At 39.0% G+C, this 20,247-nt stretch overlaps 1 protein-coding gene across 1 annotated transcript in view; it reads right to left on the reverse strand.

The window, feature by feature from the left end:
- Positions 1-20,247, reverse strand: part of Zcwpw2 (zinc finger CW-type and PWWP domain containing 2) — a 115,114-nt gene that overhangs the window by 8,559 nt on the left and 86,308 nt on the right. The window contains exons 8-9 of the mRNA XM_026779377.1: positions 4,628-4,686; positions 1,293-1,360 (exon numbers count right to left, since the gene is read on the reverse strand). Coding sequence (XP_026635178.1) covers positions 1,293-1,360; positions 4,628-4,686 — 127 coding nt within the window. The remainder of the gene's footprint in view (positions 1-1,292; positions 1,361-4,627; positions 4,687-20,247) is intronic.

Raw genomic sequence — 20,247 nt, forward strand, 5'->3', positions numbered from 1 at the left:
ATTAACACAGCTTTTTACTGTTTGCTGGTGGCGTGCTGCAGAGAGAATTTCCTGACACAGCAGCCGTACCCCCCCCCCAAAAAAAAGCTGCTCCATTTTAAAACATGGCTTCCTGGGCACTGCCACTGGTGCAAACTCCAGCTATGGAACATTTGTGGGCCTGGGTGTTTGTGTGCCTGTTCAGGATTGGGAGGAAAGCAGGTGAGACCATGCCCATGGCTCAGCTCTTCTTGCCTGGGCAGACAGCGGAATCAGACTTGGGCAGGCAGGAGAGCATGGTGGATTCCTGCCACCATACAAAGATGTTTCCAGGCTGCACAGTGCTCCGAGAGGCAGATTTGGCTGTAACTCAGATAAAAAGTGTTTATGTGTTGCACACTCATTCTTTGGGCTGTACTGCTGAGTGCAGCTCCTGCCTGGCGGCCCCAGAGCTAGCAAAAATGGTACATCCACCATTTTAATATTGAGCTAATAGGCCAAACGATGTTGTAATTAATATGTTCTGTGTGATTATTCAGGTCTGAGCAGTGGGAAACAAAAGAACAGTCTCCGCTGACAAGGCCTCAGGCTCTTATGAGGTCCATTCCCCCCTTTCTTTGGATTCCAATAGGTTTGGGATGGAGAGGTCTAGGTTGAAGATCAGTTGCTAGAATTTTCCTCTACAGCTGTCAGTGATTTATTTTAAAACATTAAATATATGGCAACTTCAGAGAAATTTTACTTAAGAAGACAGAAACTTAAAGAAAATAGAAAAGTTTCCCATTTGACACCAAGATGACCTAATAACCTTATACTTGTATGCAAGTACAATAGCTTTTTAAAAGCCAACAACTACATTTTTCATCCTTGTCTTATATAATATATCCTGACTGCAGCTTCCTCTCCTAGGTCCCAGTGCCCCACCACCCCTTTCTTCCTGATCCACTCTTCCAGTTTGTTTCTCCATAGAAAGGAGGAGGCCTCCCAGGGATATCAACCAAACATGGAACAACAAGATACAAAAAGACCAGACATAAACCGTCACATCAAGGCTAGGTGTGGGAATCCAACAGGAGAAAAGGGGTCTCAATAGCAGGCAAAAGAGTCAGAGACACCCCATTCCCACTGTCAGCAACCCCACAAAAACACCAAGCCAACAACCATAACATGTATACACAGGACCTAGTGCAGACCTATGTAGACTCCATGATTGTTACTTCAGGCTCTGTGAAACCCCATGAACCCTACTTAGAACAACCATTTGAAATTATATCCAGGCAAAGAAACTAAAGCCATCCCAGGCCTTCACATACCCATGTTTTCCTTTGATAAGGCTTCATCAGAACAAACATTTTCAACAGAGCATCTTAAAGCAGCATTCCTGAAAAAGATTTTGACAGATTTAGTTTCAAACAAGTGACCCCACACAAAAGGGTGTGTATACACACATACACATACATACATATGCATGTAAGTACATGTACATATACACACATGTATATATTTATTTTACTGCATATATGCAAATGTGTGTTTCTTAATAACTGAATCCTGTGACTCTATGAGTCTCAATCTTTGGTGTTTTTTTCTTGGTTGTCTCGCACAGCACAATTCAGTGCAGAAAGCCACTGTGACCCCAATAGCTACAGAGCACTGGGAAGCTAATTCAACAAGCAGTCGCACAGGCATTCTTCATGCAATTATCTCCCAAAAAACGTGTTATGTAATTACTGCTCTCATTATGTAAAGAGGTTGAGGAACTGCAACTACAAAAAGAAATGAGAAGTTTGGCACCATAGCTAAACCACTCTGTCAGATGGTAAAGTCATACTTTCCATCACACTGTGCTCCTGACAAGTGCCAGAAAACATCTGTGCCAATGCATTATTGCCAATCAGAAGTTCCCATGAATCAGTTCTGCAAGCCATGTCTCTCCATCTCTTAAACAGAGATATCTGCACATGTGTATGGTGTGTGGAATGTGATTATTGTGGTGTGTAAACCAAGACAATGAAATCAATGTCCATTTTCTAGAATTAATTATCTAGCCAGGCAGTGGTGGTGCACGCCTTTAATCCCAGGACTAAGGAGGCAGAGGCAGGCAGATCTCTGTGAGTTCAAGGCCATCTTTTCTACAGAGTGAGCTCCAGGATAGCCAGAGCTACTCAGAGGAACCCTGTCTTGAAAAACCTAAAAAAATAAAAATAAAAAAGAATTAGTTATTTAGTGGGTGGAGATACTTTTGCACAGAGTTGACAATCTGAGTTTATTACCACGACCTGTCAGATGGCAGGAGAGAACTGATCCCTAACACTTATCCTCCGACCTCCACATATGCTATAGATGGACATGTCCCACATACATCACCATAAAAACAAAATAAAATGAAGCAAATGTGTAAATAATTCATTTTAAAAGTGGCTTTCTTCTGCAAAGATATGGCAAGAGGAGGACTATTAGCATCAGTCTTTATCTGTAAGTGGGAGTCCTAGAACACATGGTCACATACTGAAAATCACATGCTAAGGCTAGCTCAACAAGAAACACTGAAACTTATCATCATTGTCTTATCACTTTATCATGGGGATTTGATGTGGGAATGATTTCTTATTAATAAAGAAACTGCCTAGGCCCATTTCATAGGCCAACCCTTAGGTAGGCGGAGAAAACAGAACAGGATGCTGGGAGAAAGAAGCTGAGTCAGTGAGTCGCCATGGTTGTCCCACTGCAGACAGATGCAGGTTAAGATCATTCCTGGTAAGCCAGCTTGTGTGCTACACAGATTAATAGAAATGGGTTAGATCAATATGTAAGAGCTAGCCAATAAGAGGCTGAAACTAATGGGTCAGGCAGTGATTAAAAGAATACAGTTTCAGTGTAATTATTTCGGGACATAAGCTAAGCTAGCCATGCAGGCAGCCGGGTGCTGGGGACTCAGCCCAGCCACTCTTATTTCAACAGAGTGGCAAAATTTGGGTCTAAGGATATGATGCTTTAATGATATAGGTATAAATAATTTGCATTGGTATGGATTTTAAGGTCAATTTTGTTATATGTATATGTATTTCTGATCTTGATTAAGGTATTGTGATTGTGCAGTTCATTTTTAAAAATATAATGTATAACTAAAAAATATAGGTTGTTGATGGATAATCATAATGTTACTTAGATTTTCTAGATATATAGAGATATATTTCAGATAGGCATTCTTCATATCTCTCAAAGGCTACAGAATATGGCATTTAAAATATTTTAATAACTTAGGATTTTTCATGACAATGAGACATGTCTGCTCCTGGCGGCACCAATCTACTTTGAGAGGAAGATGGGCATTGAAGAGGATCCTTATGGAGTTGGATAGCCATTTGGGCAAGAAACTGCTCTTGCCTGGACTGTTGCATAAACTGGACACAGAGAACCTGCAGAGAGAGGACTGCTGAACTTGCCTAAAGATGAGATGGTTTTTCGGGGTTCCTGATTCATGAGAGTCTGCGAGACATCCTGCAGGATACAGCAGAAAGTGACTGAACTGTCTTTGGAATTTCCTGCTTGATGAAAATGTCTGCTGGATACTATGGGCCTGAAGGCTGAAGATGGATGCCCCAACGGTACAGAGGAACTTTGGGTGACTGTCCAGGCTGCGAGATGTCTCTGTCATTTATTTTTTATTTGCTTAGGTAATATTATATCCTTCTGGAGTCTTTGATGGAGTTAAAAAATAGTTAGTTATAGTTATAGTTTTCCTTAGTTATGTTAAAGGATAAAATAGATATAAATATTGTAACTGTAATTCTTGCTTGATAACTGTTTTGTTATTTGTAATTTTGCTATGTTAAAGTTAAAGCCTTCCTTTTTTTGTTTAAACAGAAAAAGGGGAAATGATGTGGGAATGATTTCTTATTAATAAAGAAACTGCCTAGGCCCATTTCATAGGCCAACCCTTAGGTAGGCGGAGAAAACAGAACAGGATGCTGGGAGAAAGAAGCTGAGTCAGTGAGTCGCCATGATTGTCCCACTGCAGACAGATGCAGGTTAAGATCATTCCTGGTAAGCCAGCTTGTGGGCTACACAGATTAATAGAAATGGGTTAGATCAATATGTAAGAGCTAGCCAATAAGAGGCTGAAACTAATGGGTCAGGCAGTGATTAAAAGAATACAGTTTCCGTGTAATTATTTCGGGTATAAAGCTAGCCATGTGGGCGGCAGGGTGCGGGGGACGCAGCTCGGCCGCTCTTATTTCAACAGGGATTTGACCCCGACTTGTCTTACCTATTTTAATCTTTAAAAAAACCTTTTTACAAGATAATAACCTTTTAAAAGTTCTAGCTTAACATTTTTATAGAACTATAATATTTCTTCAGCCAAGTATGGTGGCTGCAATCCCAGCATCTGGGAGGCTGAGACAGAAGGACTGTAAGCTTGAGAGTAGCCTTGGCTACATAGTGAAACCCTGTTGGAAAACCAGACCAGGCAAAAGAGAGCATAACTTCTCTGCACTTCTAACTACCAGCTTGCTAATTCTTTCAAAAAGGTTTAAGCACAAGGTTTACCCCGTGAAGAAAAAAATTAGGGAAAATGTCACACAATAATTAAATACAATTTATACATCTCAATTGTATTCTAGTATTTTAATTTCACAAAACATACCTTTTCCTCTTTCTAACCTTGGTTTTTTTCTTTTCAGTATTATTTCTGGAAACTTGCGTCTATAAAGAAACATCAAAAATGAATTAGCATATTGCTCTAGATCTGCTCAATATACTAAAATGGGTATTATGTGCTTCTAATAATTTAGCTGAAGAGAAACTTTGGCCCATACCCCTGAACAAGACCTTTCTGTCTAGCCTCCACTACGTGGTCTCTGTGAAGGCATCAACCCACCAGCCTCCAGGAATAGTAGGATGACCAGATAAGGAGCCGCTCTTTATTCTCACATGCACCTTCAAAAAACCCATAAAATAATAGGATCATTATTTAAAATTTTACACCTAGCTTTAAGAAAAACAGAAGCATGTAGATGTAAAGGTACATGGGTGAAAGCTGACATAGTAGTGGCCCCAACAATATGCAGCAAGGCATCCCCGGAAAAACACACTGGCTTTTTATGGCTAAGCAAAGACAAATTCTGTGCCTCTTGTGTCACAGTCAGATAAGGCCTGGATACAACAGAATTCTTCTGACTATGAACAGAACAGGCAAGACTTTACTTGACAGAGCACAAAAGCAGGTTGCTGTATATACCTGGCCTGCCACATTAGATGGCAACAGCAGTGATTCTGAAATATAGAAAACATCCAAAAAATCCAAAGTTATGTCTCTGAGAATATTAGATTTTCCAAATCAAATAATCAGCCCAAAGATTCTCCTAGAATTCCAAACTAGGAGAGGCAGAAGCACAAAAGTCAAACAATTAATGTAAAGACTTAGATTGGATCTCATATGCTACATTCACTAGTAAAGAATAACTAAAATTAAAGGCATGCACAGGAAAACTAAACCCTATTAAGCAATGTTTTCAATGTATAGTTCAGTTGACATGAAGTTAAAAACAAGCAAAAAGAATGTATAGTCCTAGAAATCAAAAGTGTCTGTTCTTGGAGCACTGGCAATCAGCTGCAATGGATGCCTTACCAACAGCAGTGCCCAGGAAAATAGCATCAATTAAATTACACCCCAAACAAGTGTGACTCAAGTGGGAAGCTGGGTCTGTGCTGTCTGAAGCTACTGAAATAGTTCAATAGAGGGAACTTAGGAATTGTTTGTTTTTTATCAGTTATTGATTTCCCTCATTATCAGAAAATCATTAAAACTTTCAAAATAAAAGGGAATTTTAAGACTACAGTTCAGTCGGGCGGTGGTGGCTCACGCCTTTAACGCCAGCACTCAGGAGGCAGAGGCAGGCGGATCTCTGTGGGTTCAAGGCTAGCCTGGTCTATGAGAGCAAGTTTTAGGACAGGTTCCAAAGCTACAGAGAAATCCTGTCTTGAAAAAAAAAAGAAAAGAAAGAAAAAAATATATAATTTTTCTGAAAAAGCTACTAAAGGATATGCTACAAAGATTTAACCTAAAAACAAGAATGAAAATGACTGAAGATAAACAAATTACTAAACATGATCTACATCTAAAAAAACTCAAGACCCATGTAGGCTCAAGCCAGACAGACCCCAGCATGAAGAGGGAAAGTGAGCAAGAAGTCCCTATGCTGCATGAAGAGCTACTGGTAATCAGTGGAAGGTCACACAAGCAAGGACACACACAGTACCAACTTGATGGGTTTAACAAGATCCCACAGTGACAAAAGTGAGGATAAAAAATTGCATGAGCTGGCTTTGTGGGAGCCTAGGCAGTTTGTATGCTCATCTTACTAGACCTGGATGGAGGTGGTAGTTCCTTGGACTTCCCACAGGGCAAGGGAACCCTGATTGCTCTTTGGGCTGACGAGGGAGGGGGACATGACTGGGGGAGGGGAAGGGAATTGGGTGGCGGGGAAGAGACAGAAATCTTTAATAAATAAATAAATTTATAAAAAAAATTGCATGAGCAAAGAAGGAGGAGTGGATTTGGGAAGAGCTGGGGAAGGGGTGAAGATGATCAAAACACATCCTACAGAATTCTCAAAGGACTAATCAAAACAGAGAAAATAAATAAATGAACCATGATTCCCCTCTCCTCCCAAAGCCTAACTGAGGCTGGATATAGCGCTCAAAACTAGAACTTTTATAGCAGACACAAGACCTGAGTTAGATTCCTAGTACCGAGATTTTTTTTTTAAAAGACTAATTGTAAAGAAGTGAAAAACAAGAAGATTCATAGTCCAAGATAACAAAACGGAAGAGGGAAAGGAATCAGACCAGGGTAGAAAGTAAATAAATGATACTGAATTATTCATAAAATAGAGGTGTAATTAGGACATGTATGGCCAATGGAAGAATTTTAAAAATAATGATACAGGAGTTCAGAAAAGTAATTGAAGATTAATATGTTTGCACATAAGGATAGCCCTCCACAGAAGAGGGCTGTGTTGTATAACATCTAGACTAGTTGGAAGCAAAAAAGGGAATTTTAAAAAACATGCAATATGATAGAACCTAGAAAGAGAGGCAGAGAGGAAAAAAGGGAAAAAAAGCATTGTAAACAGAAAACACAAATTATATCCAGTTACATTTATAAGAAGTAATTCAAATAGATTCAATCTCTTCGACTGGTTTAAAGCAAAGCAAAGCAATACAATTTAAGCTAAGGGATTCGCATGACCATCAAGGTGCCAAGTATTTTCTGTACAAAAATCAATAATGAAAACTTCAAATGGTAAATGTGAGGAGTATAAAATAGTCAAAACACTCTTATAGAAGAAGAGCCAATTTGATCACACACTCCGATTTCAAAACTTAAGACAAGATTTGATAATTTAGGACAATATGGTTTCAGCATAAGAACAGAAGACATGACCACTGGAATGTAGTCAGGAGTTCAGAAATGAAGTCTTATATTAGTAGTCAACTAATTCTCAGCAATCGGGCTAATGAGTATGTAAGAAAAACAGTTCCTTCTGCAAATAGAACTAGTACAGCTCAGTAACCACATACAAAACATAAAGTTCACATCATATATAAAGTTAGTTTAGAACTAGTACAGCTCAGTAACCACATACAAAACATAAAGTTCACATCATATATAAAGTTAGTTTTAAAAGGATTAAAGGTTTAAATGTAAGAGACACCACTTTCAAATGTCTTGGAAGAAAATATAGAAGTAAATCTTTATAACTTTGGTGTCTTTGTTAGTTTTTAATTGTTGTGAAGAAACACCAAGATAACTTATAAAAGAAAGCATTTCATTGGGGGTTTGCTTAGTTTCAGAGGGTTAGAGGCCATGATCATCATGGCAGGAAACAAGGCAGCAGGTAGGCAGACATGGTGCCGGAGCAGTAGCTTGATGTGGGAGTGTCATATATCAATCTGTTGATTTCATTGGTTAAGTAATAAACAAACTGCTTGGGCTCATAGCTTAGAACATAGGTGGGTGGAGTAAACAGAACAGAATGCTGGGAGGAAGAGGAAGTGAGGTCAGACTCCACAGCTCTGCTCTCGGGAGCAGATGCCTCAGAGAGACGCCATGCTCCCCGCTCCTGGGAAGATACACTCCCGGTAAGACCGGTGCTCACTAAGACCGGTGCTCACGGATTATTAGAGATGGGTTGATCGGGATATCAGAATTAGCCAGTAAGGGCTAGAGCTAAAGGGCCAAGCGGTGATTAAATGAACACAGTGTCCGTGTAATTATTTCGGGTAGAGCTAGCCATGTGGGCGGCCGGGTGCCGGGACGCAGCCCGCCGCTCCTATTTCTACAGTAGCTGAGAGCTTAGATCTGATCCACAAGCATGAGGAAGAGAGAGAATAAACTGGGAAGGGCTTAGGTGTCTGAAACCGCAAACTCCTCCCACCAGTGACATACCACATATTACAGGGCCACACCTCCTGATGCTTCCCAAACAGTCCCACAAACTAGGGACCAAGTAATCAAATGTTTGAGCTCTAGGGGCCATCCTCATTCAAACCACCTACTGAATTCAGTTGGTGGTGTCTTATATGTAATATTAAAAGCATAAACAACAAAAGAAATGATAAATAGGATGATATCAAGGTTAATGACTTCTGTAGTTTTAAAGGACACCACCAAGAGAGAAAACAGCTCATAAAAGTAGAAAAGATATTTTCAAATTATGTATATAATAATCAAACAATAAGAAAACAAGTCAATTAAATGTATACAACATTTGAATGGACATTTGTTGTAGGAAATACAGGAATGGCCAGTAAGCACATGAAGAGCTGGTTAATAACATCAGTCATCAGAGACATTAAAATCATAATGAAATACCACTCCATGTGCAGTGGAATAGCTGGAAAGAGAGACCTACCAAACGCTGACAAGTCTGTGGTGAAAGATGGAAAAGTAGCTGGCTGGGAGTTGTGGAGGTGTGCAGCAACTGTGGACCAGTTTAAAACTTCCTCAAAACCCCATGAATAAAGGTACCCTGTAACCTAGCAGTTCCACTCGGGAAAAATAAAGGCATTCATCTAAGCAAGAACTTACACACAATGTTTCTAGTGCCATTATTAACAAGGTAGAAACAATCCAAATGTGCACCAACAGATGAGAAAAGTGTGGCATGCTAGTGTCTTCGTTTATTCGTGACTTGTTTCTGAAGTTCCACAGTAACTAGTCTGAGACTATTACATAGAAAATTCTAGACATGACTTATAAATTGGTATAACTTTTATTATATCAGGTTGCTTTGGTTTTTCTATCTTTTTATGTTCTTACTCATTTCTTCTGTGACAAATTTATAAATTAAACTTTATCACAGGTATGTAGGCATAGGAGAAAAAGATAGCTACACTGAGTTCTCAACTATCTAGAACTTGGGGCTTTTTCTAGGGTCTCAGAATATATCCTCAATAAATAGTGATGGGGAAAACTACTATATATCCATATAACAGAATATTATCTGCCACTAAAAATAATATTATGTGAATAAATTTCAAACCATTATGCTAAGTGAACAGTGAAAAGCCAGACAAACCAGCTATATTGTATGTCACCTTTTATCTGAAGTGTTCAGAGATGGAAAATCCAGAGACAAAAAGTTGAAGAGTAACTGCCAGGAAGTGGCAAAAGGTAGAAGATAGACAGACTGCTAATGCACATGGGGCTTTAGGAATGAAAATTAATTAATTAATTAGTCTAAAATTAAATAGCATTGTTGATTACACAACTTTTAATATATGAAAATCCACTGCATTTACACTTGTAAATAGTGACTTGTATAAAATAAAACTTAACAAACATAAACTACAAAATTCACTACTATTGGAGGAGGGTGCTGCTTGTTGGTTCCTGGCTGCCAGGCTAGCTTAGACCAGAAATAATCACACAGAAACTGTATTAATTAAATCACTGCCTGACCCATTAGCTCTAGCTTCTTATTGGCTAACCCTCATATTAATTTAACCTATTTCCATTAATCTGTGTATTGCCATGTGACAGTGGCTTACCAGCTAAAGTTCCCAGTGTCTATCTCCAGTGGCTCCATGGCTTCTCTCTGACTCCACCCTTCTTTCTCCCGCCATATAGCCTAGCTTTCCCCACCTAGTTCTGTTCTTCCCTTCCATAGGCTCAAAGCAGTTCTTTATTTATTAACCAATAAAAGCAACACATAGGCAGAAGGACCTTCCACTCCACACTACATGGAAAAATTGAAAGGAGCTAGAATATAATATATTCATAATTATTACTAATGCCCAGTCTGGTGATATTAATGCTAGGACAGGAGTGGTAGATGTGAATTCAAAAAGCATAATTTAAGGAGAAAGCTTATTACTCAGTGTTAAAAGACAATCTCATTTTAAAAAAATCTTAGCTTCAAAATATACAAAGTAAAATCATACAAAATTAAGTAGAATTTGCATTGTTCTAAAACTAGAACATGGGTATGGTAACACATGTCTTTATTCCCAGCACTGAGACACAAAGGCATGTAGATCTCTCTCTGTAAGTTCCAAGCCAGCAAGGGCTACACAGAGAAACTCTTTCTCAACAACAACAACAAAACCAAAATTAGGTAATTAACTAAAAGTCATATAACAGTAAAAAATAACAAAGAAAGAAACAAGAAAAATAATTTAATCAAATTCATACATGTGTACATTGTAAAGAATATATATTGTTTGCAAATAAAAAACATGTACAAATTTACCTACTAAGTCAAAAGGAAAGGTGAAGAAATAAATAGAAAACCCTCTTTTACACATGTGTTTCACTGAGTAAACCATAAGATGTAAAATCAAACCCTGTATGACAACTAATAAAGTGTTGTGGGAGCTGCGGGCCTGCTTTTCATCCCGCCCGGCTCCCACACGGCTAGCTTTACACCAGAAATAACAACACACAAATTGTATTCTTTTAAACACTGCTTGGCCCATTAACTCTAGCCCTTACAGGCTAATTCTCATATCCCGATCAACCCATCTCTAATAATCTGTGTAGCATCAATCTTACCGGGAAAGATTCAGCATGTCTGACCTGGCAGCTTGCTTCATGGCGTCTGTCCAGGAGAGGGGAGCATGGCCTCCGGGCTCTCTTCCTCTTCCTCCCAGCATTCTGTTCTGTTTACTCCACCCACCTATGTTTTAACTTATCAGGGCCAAGCAGTTTCTTTATTACTTAACCAATGAAATCAACAGATTGATATATGACACTCCCACATCAATAAAGCATTCATCTGATAAGCAGAAAACAACAAGCTGTCTGTCATCTGTGTCATTTGGATCACATAATCTAATTATTCCACACTAAGCTTTTCTTCTTGTTAGATAATACAGACTTCCTGCCATGCCCTGCAAGCTTGCAGATATGACATAAATTGGAGAATAAAGGTTAGAAGAAAAGTGGCATGAACAGGAGCATCAGCACCGAACAGGAAGGTTAGTGATTACACCGTGTTGAGCTGTTGTATAGCTCAGTGGTAGCACATGTGCATTAGTATGTGCAAGGCACTGGGTTAAATGCTCAGCAACTTCCCTAATTCAACTTGGTCATATATGGTGGTGTATGCCTTTAATCCCTGCACTAGGGAGGTATCAGGGCCTACACAGCAAGTTCCAAGCCAGTCAAGGCTACACAGTGAGATCCTGTCTCCCCAAATAGTAATAAAATGTATTTTTTTATTTGGCCTTTTGATGTACTTCATGAAATTGCCCTTAAACTGCTGTGAAGAACTTCAAAGTGATTCTCTCTCAAAATGTTTGTTAGCTTCTGTTGTTTCTTGGCTTTTCTCTTTGATCTATCAGCATGAGCAGGGTCTCAGACCATGCTGTCTATTCCACTCATTGCTTCACCAACTTTGATTTTATTGATTTTAAATCAACTACAAAAATAGAACAATTTTAAATCATATACTAATTGCTTGGCAGCCAGAAGTATCATTTACATTGAATATTTAAAAGAGTTAAGTGTAATAAACAATTTAAGTAAGTCTGAAAGCACTATTAGGCAGCTCAAATGACTAAGTCATCACCCAAGGCAACTCGAAAGAACCCTGGGGAGTTCACAAGCAATACTAAAGGCTAAGGGGTCTTCTTTTCATGACCTTTATGCTCATGGTAATATTCAAACATTCATTCCACTACTCTGTTATATGTCATTGATTTGTACCATCAAAGACACCATAGAGGTGTTATTTAATGGCCCTTAGATCTCTCTTTTTTTTTAATTACAAATTGTTTGTCCTATTAGCTCAGGCTTATTAACTAGCTCTGACTACTTAAATTAACATATTTCTGTTATTTTATCTGTGTAAAACAGGGCTACTGAATTTTCTGAGTTAATCTTGTATCCTGCTACATTAAATTATATTTGAGTATGAAATAAAAAGCTTACTACATGAGTAAATAAGACTACTATAACAAAATGAAACTACTCTATAAGTATCAATAGGAAGAAGTACCATTAAAGAGCTACCACAAAGTAGGAAGGTTTGTGTTAGAGGAGGCAAATTGCTCTCCTACTTTATTGCACATTCCACAGTTAACAGTCTTACTTCCTTTTCCCATTGCTGTAACTGAATATCTGATAAGGAGACCTCCAGGAGGAAAGGATTGTTTTCTCCCATGATTTGAGGAGAAAAAAAAAAGCCCTTCACAGCAGGTGGTCCTGATGGCAAATTATGTTAGCAAGAATAGCTGGGATTCCTAATTTCCTCATATTTCTGGCAGAACAGAAAGCAGGAACTTTCCTTCCCCCATCGAACCACCTCCTCCAGCAAAGCTGCACCATCTAATGGCCCTTAGATCTCTTTTTTTTTAAATTACAAATTGTTTGTCCTATTAGCTCAGGCTTATTAACTAGCTCTGACTACTTAAATTAACATATTTCTGTTATTCTATCTGTGTAAAACAGGGCTACTGAATTTTCTGAGTTAATCTTGTATCCTGCTACATTTCTGAAAGTGTTAATGAGTTGGAGAAGTTCCTTGGTAGAATTTTTGGGGTCGCTTATGTAAAATATCATATAATCAGCAAATAGTGAGAGTTTGACTTCTTTTTTTCCAATTTGTATCCTCTTGATCTCCTTTTGTTGTTTTATTGCTCTAGCTAGAACCTCAAGAACTATACTGAATACATATGGAAAGACTGGACAACCTTGTCTTATTCCTGATTTCAGTGGGATCACTATGAGTTTCTCTCCATTTTGTTTGATGTTGGCTGTTGGCTTGCTATATATTGCCTTTATTATGTTTAGGTATGTTCCTTGTATCCTTCCTCTCTCCAAGACCTTTATCATGAAGGGATGTTGTATTCTACCAAAAGCTTTTGCGGCATCTGATGAGATGATCATGTGGTTTTTATTTTTCAGTTTGTTTATATGGTGAATTACGTTGACAGATTTTCCTATGTTGAATCATCCCTGCATATCTGGAATGAAGCTGACTTGATGATGGTGGATCATGGTTCTGATATGTTCTTGGATTCGATATGCCAGTATTTTATTTAGTTTTTGCATTAATGTTCAAGAGTGAGATTGGTCTATAATTCTCTTTCTTATTAATATCTCTATGTGGTTTGGGTATCAGGGTAAGTGTACCTCATAAAAAGAATTTGGCAATGTTCTGTCTGTTTCTATTATGTGGAACAATTTGAGGAGTATTGGTATTAGTTTTTCTTTGAAAATCTTGTAGAATTCTGTGCTGAAACCATCTGGTCCTGGGCTTTTTCTGACTGGGAGACTTTTGATTACTGTTTCTATTTCTTTAGCAGTTATGGGTCTGTTTAATTTGCTTATGTGGTCTTGATTTCATTTTGGTAAGTGATATTTATCCAGGTTTTCCAATTTTGTGGAGTACAGGTTTTCAAAATCTGACCTGATGATTCTCTGTATTTCCTCCATGTCTGTTGTCACCTCCCCCTTTTCATTTCTGAATTTGTTAATTTGGATATTCTCTCTCTGCCTTTTGGTTAGTTTGGATAAAGGTTAGTCTATTTTGTTGATTATCTCGAAGAAGCAACTCTTTGTCTCATTGATTCTTTGTATTGTTTTCTTTGTTTCTATTTTGTTGATTTCAGCTCTCAATTTGATTATTTCCTGCCGTCTAATTCTCTGGGGTGAGTTTACTTCTTTTTGTTCTAATGTTTTCAAACGTTCTGTTAATTCACTACTGTATGACTTTTCCAGCTTCTTTATGTAGGTGTTTAGTGCTATGAACTTAACACAGTGTTACCAGTAGGGGACAAAATGTTCAAACATATGAACCCATGGGAACATAACACATGCAGACTCTAAACTGAACTAAGTATTTGCCCCATGTCCCATTCTGTGTCTAGCTGGGCACCCCAGAATCTCAATCTTGGTGTGAGCACTGCCCTTACTATTACTTCCCATGAGCCCCTCGACCACTCCAATATCTAGCTTATGTCTGAAAGAGAAATACCTTCAAATTTTGTTTTGAAATGATAACTCTGCATGCAGAGAAAGATTAAATCAAATCACATGTCAGCAATTATTTACCAATTGAAATTTCCAGTTACTCAAATATGATTTTACACTAGGCAAGGCTCTAAATTTTATTGCCATTGTTTATTGAATAGAACTGAAGAAACTTAAACTTAACAATTTAGTGTGGTGGTTCTGAGGGTAGTAGTATAGTTTCAACATTACCTAATCCTAGATCACACAGCCTCAAGATCCTTCCTGTAATTATATTTACCAAAACCCTTACTCCAAATCAGATCCCATTCTGGTGCTCTGGGTAGATATATCTTTGGAGGTCTCTAAATGTGGGAGGAGGACCCACTTGTTCATCCCGGCTTCCGGGCTAGCTTAGGCCTGAAATAACCACACAGATACTGTATTAATTAAATCACTGCTTGGCCCATTAGCTCTGGCTTCTTATTGGCTAAAACATCTTAATTTAACCCATTTCTATTAATCTGTATATCACCACAAGGTCATGGTTTACCAGCAAAGTTTCGGCACATCTATCTCTGGCAGCAGATCCATGGTGTCCCCTGACTCTGCCCTTCTTCCTCCCAGCATTCAGTGCCATCTTCCCCGACTACCTAAGTCTGTCCTATCAACAGGCCAAGGCAGTTTATTCATTAACCAAGAAAAGCAACACACAGACAGAAGGACTCCCACACCATATAAATAAACACTGAAATATTTATGTTTTCCATCTCTTCTAGCTCTGTCCCCACTGTTGGACTGCTAGTCTTCCTGTCGTATACACTAGTGACACTCAGACTAAGGGACACAATGACACTGAGGTAGCAACACCTGAGAGCTCGTTAAAAGTACAAATCTCACATCCATTTTAGGCCTACTGACTCAGAAGCCCCATTTAAATAAGTGCTTAAAGACTCAAAAAAAAAAGCCACCCACTAAAATGCAATAGCATGTAAGTGCCAATGACCTGAAGTAAACCAAAGTATTAATTCTTTTCTTGCTTTATATAAAAAATGAAATATATACGCAAATATTATATATTATAAGTATATATGCATATTTATATGTATATATGGATAAAGAACATGGGTATATACTGAAAGAGTAAAAAACTGAATATATTTATATATGTGTATATATACACATATACCCACAGATACACAACTAGATTTGTTAACTGGAATGGCAAATGGCAGAATTGCCTTTAAATTCCAAATGGAAGAAAACCTTTACAAATTGTGCTTACATTAACTTTATATGCTCTGACCCAACACTGTCCATTTCCCTAAGTCACCTGACATCTAAATGAAAATGTGTCATATTTCAAACAAAAGGAACACATTTTCTAGCTGCCTTACGTGTGAAGATGTTTTGTCTAGATCTCATGTTCTGTCCTTATAGCAGGCATAAGTATTTATCACAAGCTTCTCTTGAGGGTAATTGTCAGTCAGAAATCACTAAAGAGCTAGCTACCTTGACAAACTTTCCAAATGTGCATCTGCTTACTTTGAATAATGTAGACAAACTCTTTGTTCAAAGATATCCTACAGAAGTTTGCAAAGTTAGCATGCCCATTTCCCTTTGGAAAAGATGCCAAAGACGACTGCGCAGAGAAAGGATAAAAACCAGCTTCCTGCAGCAGGTATAAATGATGGTCACAGGTGAACCCAAGTATCTGAAGGGCACAGCTAATACATTCCAATCTAGACAGACTGCCCTCAGCATTTCCTTGACAGGGAAGAGGACTGAAATGCTCACTTGCTGTCCCTAGTTTGGATGCCACTCTTTTAAAGCATATGATTCTATTGTTTCTAACATATACGTTACTCATCAATTATATGCTAGCCAGGTCAATTTTCAGTAGAGTTTGGCATTCCCATAACATCTGGACAGCATCAGAGCCCAGTGCTTGGCAGTGTGACTCCTGAATACCTTGCTGCCTCCTGCTCTCTGCAGTTGCAGTTAAGCTCCACAGGTTTCCTTGGTGAAGGGTCTTCCCAGACAGAAGACTAGAATGTGCAGCCAAGCAGTGAACAGAGGCACAGAAGGAAGCTGGCTACCAGTCCCACCTTGAACAGAAGCCATGAAGGATTTTCTATTAGCACCTCGACTGTGGCTAAGGGTGAGACTGGAGTAAAACTTCAAGGGGCACTCTGACTCAGTACTTCACTCAGAGATTTTAAAGCCTTGCATTTAAATTTTTTAAAATGTCTGTTCAGGGACTGAATGCAAAAATTCAGGGTAGCTTTTCATTAGTATTTCTCTCTTATCTATAAACTCTTAGGAATGCTAAGCGCTAACCCCAACAAGGCACCCAGGGAGGGGAAAAAAAGCCAAGGAAGCTGGCTTTGTGGCACAGCTGCTCGGCTGACAGTGGAGTCAGAGATCAGATTATCTGACCTCTAGCTGGAGGTTCTACAGAAATCCAAGTCAGCTGCAACATTCCCTGTTTCTGTCCAGTTTTTTTTTTTTCCTAAAACCACTGGCCATTTCAGCAAGGGATGTTGGGAGAGAGAGAGGCAAGATGTTGGCAGAGGACATTTTTTTCCTAGGGAAACTTCCTGAAATCTGCGCATTTAAACTGAATTGTTAAAACCTGCTGTACAAAAAACATTTAAAGACTGTAGTACAGTATTATATTTTTTTACAAGCAAAAAAAATGTTCAGAGTGTCATGTGTCTCACTATTTTTTCTCCTATTAACCTGAACAGTAAGAATACTTAGTGATTCTTCAACCTGTGGAGATCACAGTCAAGTATTCTAAATCCAAAACCCAGAACTTTCTTTTTGTAAAGGAATAAACAGAATCCTACCAATTACACTATAAAAAGTCATAGGATCAAATACTTCACACCCAACTCTCTGATACGTTAAGAGAGGACACCCTCCCATAAGCTTATGGGAGGAAAGACAGGACATGATTCCCTGTGGTCTGGTGACTGTGTTCTCCAGTGTACACTGGTGTAGGGACTTCTGCTATGTACTTTACATGGGAAATTTTTTTCAACATTTGAAGACCTTAACTATATAAATAAAAAGAAAGATAAATGATACCCCAAAGTCACTGGTAGACTTATACAGAAGCTAAATGTTTATAAACCATAATATATTATAAACATGAATTCTGTGATAGGTCAGTTCTAATTATTCTCACTAACACTGAACAGTAGTTTGTACAATTGAGCACAGAAAGATTATTTAATATCTAGGGAGATAGCTATGATCTATGAAACATAAGCTCATTACTCAAATTTTTACTTTACGTTATACAAATAGCCATTACTGTTTTTGGTTTTGATGAAGCTGAAGAAGGGGTGGTGAATACAAGTCTCCACAACAGGCAAATTAAAAATATTTTCTACCTACAGTTAGTTCAAGCCATCGGTGGAAAACCCATGAATTTACAGGGTAAATTTTATGAAATTACTCAAATTATAAGTGAATTAATCTTAAATAAATCTTTAAATGAATATTATACAGAGAAGAACAAAAGTAAAAAAAAGTTAATCTTATTATGAAGGTGACTTTCAAAAGTAATGCCTTCTTATGTGTATAAGGACCAAAACAGTTTTTACAGACAGGATCTGGTACAGCCCTGGCTGGCCTCAAACTCACTAAGTGGCAAAGGATAGCCTTGAAATCCTGATTCTTGTGTCCTGCCCCACCCCAAGGTTGGGATTACAGGTATGCTCACCTTGCCCAGTTTAGGCAGTGCTGGGAATTGAATCCAGGGCTTCATATATGTTAGGCAAACACTCTACCACCTGAGCTTCATCCTCAGTGCCAAGGTTGAAAACAGTTCTTAAAACAGAAAATTACTGTTGGCTGAACATTAATTTCTTTTTGTTCATAGACCAGATCTGCAGAACTACACCCTGGACTTTCTCAGCTAAAGTACTGCACTAAGACAAACCTGAGTTTAAGACAAATAAAATGCATCTCGATATCCATTTCCTGTAGCATCCCTCACATGAGTAACTTGGTCCACAGATGGCAGCACAATAGCCCGGGGAAGAAACTGCCCCTTATAGCCAGCTGCTGCCACAAACCTTTTCTATCTGTGAACTTGAAGAATGGCATGGCCCTTATGCTTACTAACTGCCACCTGTCTCCAGGGGAGAAGGAGGAATTTTCACCATCCTGCTACCCCACTGCCCAGCTCCTCTAGGCTCAATCCACCCACTCCAGCCACCCAAAGAGAACTACAAGGAAGTCAGAACCATGGGCTGAAAGTCAAATGTGAGTAAAGGTTTAAAATGTGTAAAAGAACCCAAGAAGATATTTTTAAGATTTTTAATTAGCAAATATCATCATTGAAACCAGGCATGGATACTTTGAGGCAGGAAATTTTGCCTGCCCTCATAACTGGGACCTAAATGGCTTTGGAATCTGGGAGTAATTAGCATACTGTCTAATCTTAATACTTTATTATTCTATAGATTTCCTGTAAGCAAGCCATACATCTTGCAAACTTAACCAAGTTTGGTTATTGAGGCACAACCACTCCTCTGGAAGGCTGTGAACACAGACTGCTGGTGCTGTGGACAAGAACTGAGGGCAGCATGAGCCTGTGAGAGCTTCACTGATGACTTCGAGTGACAAGAACACAGTTTTCTAATAATATATGTGTTTAGAAAAAGTAAGTGCACATCAAACACGCACACTTCTGCTTTAAAACTCCACAGAGAAACTATCTGGAGTAAAGGGCCAGTCTCCACTTTGACTGCGGTAGTGGCTGGTAGAGTTTCCACCTGAAAGGTTCCCCACAGTTCTTGTCTTCAAGACTCAGCTCCAGCTCATGGTTCCATTTTGAAGGCAATGGAGCCTTTAGGAAGTAGAGCCCAGTTGAAATGGGCCTTTGAGTGTAGAAACTGCCTGGGGTTCAATACCACCCCCTCAGCTGCCTGTTGGTCACCAGTGGACAAGCTGGGGTTCAATACCACCCCCTCAGCTTCCTGTTGGACACAGGTGGACAAGCTGGGGTTCTACACCACCCCTCAGCTTCCTGTTGGTCACAGGTGGACAAGCTGGGGTTCTACATCACCCCCTCAGGTTTCTGTTAGTCACAGGTGGACAAGCTGGGGTTCTATACCACCCCTCAGCCTCCTGTTGGTCAAGCCTCCCTGCACAAAACAGCTGATTCTGCGCATCTCTCCTGAAACAATGGAGTGACAGTCAATCTCTTAAGATCTTCCTGACACAGACAACCAACACAGTCCCTAGGTAGATGCAGTTTTATCTGTATGTTTCATTCTGTTATAACCCAATAAAAATTTAAAAAATTAAAGGTCAATCAAAGGTTAGGAAAAATTCCTGAGTGACCATTTTTGAGGTCTGAGTTCCTGCACTAGCCCTAAAGAACAGATAAACCAGCAGCTGTAGCATCACTTGTGAGAGTAGCCACACAGCACACTGAAGAAACCTGCTTTGCCTAACCACACAAGGAAGGAAACGGGGGAGTCTGGGCTGCTCAGCTGGAGGACTAGTGGGATCATTCTGTCACACACAGATGACATGCTGACTGGCTCAGGGATCACTAATGAAAGACAATTAGCTCTTCAAACTCAATTTGATAAAAATTTGTTCTTGAACAACTAAGAGAAAACTAAAGTAAGCAATAATGCAGACTAATATAGTGACAGGACACATCAATTAGCAACGCTGAGGAAACAATGATCCATGGGAAAGTGCACCAAGGAAAACAAGAAGGAAGTGACTGAGATGTAAAGGCTGACTGTGTGAGCACAGGCTCACTGACTGACTGT

This window comes from Microtus ochrogaster, chromosome 5, assembly GCF_000317375.1.
Source record: "Microtus ochrogaster isolate Prairie Vole_2 chromosome 5, MicOch1.0, whole genome shotgun sequence".
NCBI classification, from domain to species: domain Eukaryota; kingdom Metazoa; phylum Chordata; class Mammalia; order Rodentia; family Cricetidae; genus Microtus; species Microtus ochrogaster.